This window comes from Sceloporus undulatus, chromosome 4 (genome assembly GCF_019175285.1).
Source record: "Sceloporus undulatus isolate JIND9_A2432 ecotype Alabama chromosome 4, SceUnd_v1.1, whole genome shotgun sequence".
In the NCBI taxonomy this organism is placed as follows: Eukaryota; Metazoa; Chordata; class Lepidosauria; order Squamata; family Phrynosomatidae; genus Sceloporus; species Sceloporus undulatus.
This window is the reverse complement of record NC_056525.1, coordinates 89,744,243-89,751,101: the sequence shown is the minus strand read 5'-3', so window position 1 is coordinate 89,751,101 and position 6,859 is coordinate 89,744,243. Positions and strand designations below refer to the sequence as shown.

General features: G+C 38.0%; 1 protein-coding gene across 2 annotated transcripts in view; it reads right to left on the bottom strand.

Annotated features, from left to right (window-relative positions):
* Positions 1 to 765: 765 nt before the first annotated feature.
* The window catches only part of ROR1 (receptor tyrosine kinase like orphan receptor 1), a 228,110-nt gene continuing 222,016 nt past the window's right edge, over positions 766 to 6,859 (bottom strand). The window contains exon 9 of one of the 2 annotated variants that reach the window (XM_042465389.1): positions 766 to 5,581. In XM_042465389.1, the coding sequence (XP_042321323.1) occupies positions 4,154 to 5,581 (1,428 nt within the window). In that variant the 3' untranslated portion in view covers positions 766 to 4,153. The remainder of the gene's footprint in view (positions 5,582 to 6,859) is intronic. The other variant, XM_042465390.1, reaches the window with a different exon arrangement.

Genomic DNA, 6,859 nt, shown 5'->3' with positions numbered 1-6,859 from the left:
TCATTTGATGGGAACAAGGGAGAAGGCCTTCTCGGTGGAAGCAGCCAGGATGGCCTCATCCCTGCTCTTCATTTGGCAGCAGATAAAAACATTCTTGTGCTTTCAAGCATTTTCACACTGAGGGTTGGGCTTCTCTGTTCTATGCAATCCATTTTAAATTTTAATATGTAGCTTTTAAACTTTTTAAAAGTTTGTTTTTTAAATGTTATATCTACATTTTAATGTCTCTATATTGGGTTTTTTTTTTAAAAAAACTTGTATTGTTTTAAATTTGCTGTAAGCTGCTTTGAGTCCCTATTATCAGGTGAAATGCAAGATATAAAAAATAAAATTTACAATTTGAGACATTGTTCATCTGTATGACTATAACCTATCTACATATGCAAAATGTTGATTTTGTTTAACAGAAATATTTTTTCACATTATCCAATTTTTGTCCAGAGGTTTCCTCTTCTCTATTATCTCCCCTAGGAATTCATGTTGCTATTAACAAAGTATATTGTGCGTGATTTGGAAGGTTTGAAACCTATTACCAACAAAGTTTTCATTTAGAAGAACTCCTAGTCTACTTGACCAATAGATCATCTACATTTTACATTGTCCAGAAAGGCAGTTTTCTGAACTTTCTCTGCAAAGTATATGATGATGAAAAAACGAAAAACATTAAAAGCACATGTATGGGGGCTGGATTTTCTTTGGATTACAGTAGATTCAAAAACAGCTATGAAACCATCTGGTTTTTAGTTCTGATTTTTATTTTTGTTATTTGATGACCATACCATGGTTTTCACAGCCAAATGTCTAAACCTATATTTAAACATGCAAATAATAAGCTAAACAATCTCCAATCCAAGATCTGTACAGTCTGACTTTTCATCCAGAATGCATCTCATAACAATTTTTTGATTTGTTTACCAACAGTGTCCAAAATTTAAAGAAGTGTGAGCCCCAGGAGCCTTTTGCTTTCTTTTTCTCAAGCAGCAGCTGAATCACCATGTTGCATGAGAAACTGCTTTGTGAAATATAGAATATCATCCCTGGATGCATTTTTGGAAGAAACCTGCAAACAGTGAGATCATTAGAGTTGGTGTTGCCCCCGTGGAGCTCCTGAGATGGGGGTGCAGATGAGGAACCCAGCATCCTGCCACTCCCCTCCCTCTTAAGGGAAAGATCTCCAGGTCATAGCAAACTGCCTGCCTAATCCCAGATGATAGCATGAATGGAGAAGGACCTGTGCCAGCCTGTCTCCACGGTGGCAGTTATTCACATGATCTACATGCCAGTGATGCAGAAGGCAAGGAGAGCAATGGATAGGATCACTCAGACTAGAATCTTGGCTTGAAGTGTGCCTGCAAGGTGGACCTTGCCTGTCCAGGCACCATCTGGAGAATACCAGGAAGGAGTCAAGGGAGGCTGGGGTGAGCCTTCATCATTTCCATCATTCACCTGCTACCAACCCACCATCACCATCACCTCCTCCTCTGTCCACAAGTCTCAGGGGACCTCCACCTGGCTCTGAGCCTGAAGTGCGGCTTTCCCCTTTGAGAGGAGCAGCAAGTCCAGCATGGGATGGCATGATTCCACCCCCCAGAGGCTGAGCAGAGAGAAAGGTCTGCAGCTTCATCCCTGTCCTCATCCCCTCAAAGAGGAGTGGCATACCAAGAAGAGTCCCCCTTTTCTTTCCAGGCCAGGGGGCTTGGGACACTTTACTGCTGCCTCATGTCACCCCCTCTGATGGAGTCACCTAGCGTGGTCCACACACCCATAGTGATACCACTGTTTTCAAATGATCACCAGAATGTTCAAAATGTTATTTTTGCAAGGTTTCTGATTTGGTTGTTTGATTTCATATGCACCTGTTATTAGTTTTAAATAAAAGGTTTGCTGAACTGTTCTTTTTTTACGGTGCAGGGACCTGTCCCTAGTCCTATCATGGTACCTCTGCCTCTGGTACCAAATTTTCTCTTAAAGAAGAAATGCCCAGGAACACATCTAACTGAGGTATAGCTATAATAACCTAGTAAAGCAGAGGACTGGTGAAAAGCACAAAGGGATGGCAGAAGGGTGGGAGAAGCCAAAGGAAGAGGAATGGGGTGAAGCAGGGAAAACTTTTCATTGTATTATTCAATTCCCTAGTACTACATGAGCAATAATGCTTTTCCAAATTCTGGTAATGACTTTAGAGAACATTAAACATTTTACTCAGCTATCCCTGTCATCTCACCATTCTTTTCAAACACTTGAAATGACAGATGTTATGAAAATTTCTGTTATCCTGATAAAAAGCAATCTGTTAACAACAGTCTCAATTGGTGTATATGTGTGGGGAAGATGATCAGGGTGTAGTTTTAAATCCATCTGAGAATCTCAGAACACTTATCTATACTATTATTCAGAAATTATGTATATAGAAATTATGTATCATCTCAAAACCATGATTTGATAATCATCAGCATATAATAATCAGTGTTTAATATTACTCTGGTTTCTGAAATACAAAACGCACTTAGCCTCTGTATAAAATAGCCTGTGTTACTACAGTTCTGTGCTTACCTCAGTGCAACAGCCTTAATAAGACTATTAATAACATAACAGAGTTTTGAAATGCATGCAATGGAACAACCAAATATGTATTGAAACAATCATCCAATATCACCATATATTTTCAAGATATCCCCATCTACTTGAAAAATGAGAAAGAGACCAAGAAATACAAAGCATGATGTATTTTTCAATTCTGCTATACAAAAATGAAAATACTTTTTTGTGCAAAAGATTTTGAAAAAAATTACTGTCAAGTGTCTGAGAAATTTGGTGTGTATACTCCATACAAAAACAAATTCAATTAAAAATATTCTGAGAAGTTGTACTTTACAAAGTATTTTTTAAAAAAACATTACAGTGGTTTCAAAATAATCCAGACTGATTACACCTGAATAAAATTGAAGTAATACAGTTGCCATATTTTCTAGTAAAAAGTTAATTCTAATTCACATTATTCAAAAATGACGTACAAAAGTTATCATAGAAAATACTTAGAAAATTGTGGGGTATATTTGCTGGAATGCAGAATTCCTGTTTCAGGGTCATCACTACAAAAGATATTAATTTTATTTGACATAATAAATATTATTGGGAAAACTGATTGTCTGTTTATTAAAACATAAGAATTTAGAGCTTTCTTTAATTAAAGGGTTGCATAGCAACAAAAAGATACAAATTCTATTGCAACTACAGATATAAAAGCAAGAAACATTATTTGTTTACTCATTTATCATTTAATTTTTTACACATTTATACACCATTCTTTAATGGTTCTTATATTCTAGGTGTTCTTCACTTGTACTGTTCTGGCATAAGTACATTTTGTGCCATAACACAAAATAATGTGTTTTTGCGTGTATGCATGAATGTAGGCCTTTCATTAGATACAAACTGTGCTTAAAATAATTTATCTACCCCATAAAAGGTCAAAACTTGCCAGAATGTGTTTAGATTTTTGTCTGAAGAGGATACAAAAGTTTCATTCTGATCTGATATTGCACATCCACTTTCTGATTATGTGGATGTCATTTAGAGAAGGATGAGAAACAATCAAGTCAATGCTGAACATGTGCCATCCGAACAGGATAAAAACACATTTGTCCATATGCTAGTTTAACAGATCACCATTTGTGTTTTCATATGCATCTGTTTTTGATGCTCCCATAACATGAAGGACTAACCAGGAGGGAAATTTTCATTCTGCATCACTATAATTACTTTTCATGAGAATTACAAACAAACAAATAAAAAAAAGTTGTCCAAAGAAAATAAGGTAGCTGAGATAGGAATTACTTGCTTTAAAGAACTGTGATTAAATAAAATGTCTCAAAGTTGTTTCTTTTAAAAAAATCAATCACACAAAATTTTCTCTCTCTCCTTAAATGTGTAAAATAAAAGCAGATTTAAGATGTTGAGTGTTGGCTACTTGAAAAAAAAAGGTCTGGTTGGCACCTCTTTATCCTGTTAAGCAAAAATAAACTTCACAGAAGATACTGCAAATATCTCTTTGTACAACCAGAAGAATCTCCAATAAAATATTTGAATATAAATCTTATCTAAATTGTTCTAATCCATGTTGTAAATAGTTTTATTTACAAAGTGTTCTCATTTAGATTTCTGCTGAAATTACAGTCTCATTATGCCCGTGAATATTGGAATCTCCTAATAAAGATGCCTGTTTGGAGTCAATTTTGTAGGGTTTCTGAGTTTTATTTCCAAAAACAGTTATACTAATCCCACTTGGGTGGTTTTGCATTGACATGTGAGACAGTAAAGGAATATTTGCATCCTGATTGGATCCGGAAGAAGGCAAACTAGTCACATGACCAGTGCTAGTTGATCCACTTGCACTGCTTGGTGAACGACTCTTTGGTGGAGGACAGTGTTGGATGACCCTTGGTGGGCCTGCAGGTTGATAGTGGGCAGCTGGAAAAGCAGCATATCCAGGAGGAATTGGATATCCATTAATAGGAATAAATCGCTGGTTTTGAGGTATTGGTGGACCAATAAATCCAGCAATTTGGCTTTGTGGTATACCCTGTGCCGGGAATAGGTAGTTAGGGTACCTAGGGTTACTTAGGTTACTAACTGGACTTGCACTGAGGGAAGTTGTTTGAGTGGTAGCATTTCCACCAGAAGGAGTAGTAGAGCTAGTATGGCTTGACAGCCCCTCCCAAGAGCGCAGCCTGACATGGATGTCTTTAAATCTTGGCCTCCGAGGTGGTAGCTCATGCCAGCATTCTGTCATCAGGCTGTACATTCTAGGAGGGCAGTCCTCAGAGCATGGCAGAAGTTGTCGCTTCCTAATCATTTCAATGACTTCTTGGTTACTAAAACCATAATAGGGCTGGAGACCAAAGCTGAAAATCTCCCACAGGACAACGCCAAAGGACCAGATGTCTGAATCAGAAGAGAACTTGCCATACAAAATTGCCTCTGGGGGCATCCAACGTATGGGCAAAAGCGACTTATTTTGAACTCTGTAATAGTCTGCTGAATAGATCTCTCTTGACAATCCCAAATCAGAAATCTTCACATGGAGCTGTTCTCCAATCAAAATGTTGCGAGCAGCCAGATCTTTATGAACAAAAAAATGGCTTGATAAGTATTCCATCCCTGCTGCAATCTGGACGGCTATGTGCAGGAAATCCCCATGATCTAAACTGGATTTCACAGTACCATCTTCATCACTGCTACATCCAACATCTGAATGTGGTGACCGCATGATAAGAAATTCATGCAGGTCCCCCTGGTTCATGTACTCAAAAAGCATGCAGACCGGTTGCTCCTGAGTCACAACTCCAAGGAGACAAACAATGTTAGGATGATGCAGCTCTGCCATCAAAGAGGCCTCTTGCTGGAACTCTGCCCACTGTTGTGGATTGTTGCAGTCCTTCAATGTCTTTATTGCCACCAGCTGAACGTGGTCCATGCCTGGCAGATAAAGATGTCCCTTGTAGATTTTGCCAAAAGCACATTCACCCAACTCTTCCATAAAACGGACAGCAGAAAGAGGTAGCTCTTTAGCTTTGCTCTGCTGAAAAGAACACAGGACATGTCAAAAGGAACATAGGGCCATCATTCTGTTATCCTACTGTGGTTCTGAAACTACAAGAGACAATCATATTAGACAGACTGTGTTTCTCATGACACTCTGTTCCATCATCTACAATGAATGTTACTTGATTCAGTTTATATATAGTAGTTTTCTACAAGCTGATGCATTCCTCATGCACTGGAATACAATTCCTACCATCTCCAGCCAGCACAGTTGGTGGCCAAGTTAGCTGGGAATGATGGAATCTGTATTTCAACACATCTGAAGGGTGTCAGTTTGGGGCAAGTTGGTCCACAGGATATATTTAAAAGAAAAGTATTGTAACCCATGTGAACATACAGGTATGCATGCTAGAAGTAAGGAACTGAGTTAGGAGCTCCGTTGTTGTACCCTTCAGAAATGAAGTGGTCAATTTCTAGTCATTCTTGTCTCAATAAAGTACTCTAATTTTGCCAAAAGAGAATAGCAATCAAAACAAAACAGAGAGAAATAAAACGGGGAGGGGTGGGGGAGAGATCAGCATGCTTTATTATCATTTGAAAGTAACTCTCAAAACTGAATTCCAATTTTCCTGACCATTTACAAATTTTAGATAAATACTGTGTGAATTAATATATCGCAGAGGCATTTAAACAGGCAGCAGTTGACTGTGCAGTGATGGCAGGAAATTAGCTGTATTGTTGAGAAACAGATGGTTTATATTATACAAATCCTTTAGGCTAAAACTTGTTTAGGTCTGGCATATTGTAAATTATATTTTAGTAATGAAAGTGAAATGACCTCTGTCTGACCTCATGGGGGTTGTCTGTTTTAACCAGCCCAGTGGAAAACTATGAAAGAAAATGAAGTCATAAAAGTTTTGGCAGGAGAGGGTTCATTTTGAGTTAAGCAGTTATAAATCTGCTTAGTTTTTGTTTGACAGGCATTTGTCATACAGTGGTGTACAAAATGCAAAGAAGTAGAAAACACAAATGGGGCATCCTGCCAAAGCAAACGAAGTACAAAGGGAATCCAGCAGGGACACTCTTGTCTCTTTCAGTTGCTTCTATGATTAGATGGATGGTGATGTGAGCTTAATTTATGTCCTTGTGCAACAAAGTGATTAACAACCCTATCCTAAGCATTTAATAATTGCCTTCAATTAGGGGACACACCCTAGTGAGTGAATAGGTAAGGCAGCTTAACCATGAAATCCTATTTAATGTCTACTCAGATGTTAGCCTCAATGAATCCAGTACTCACAGATAACTGAGTATA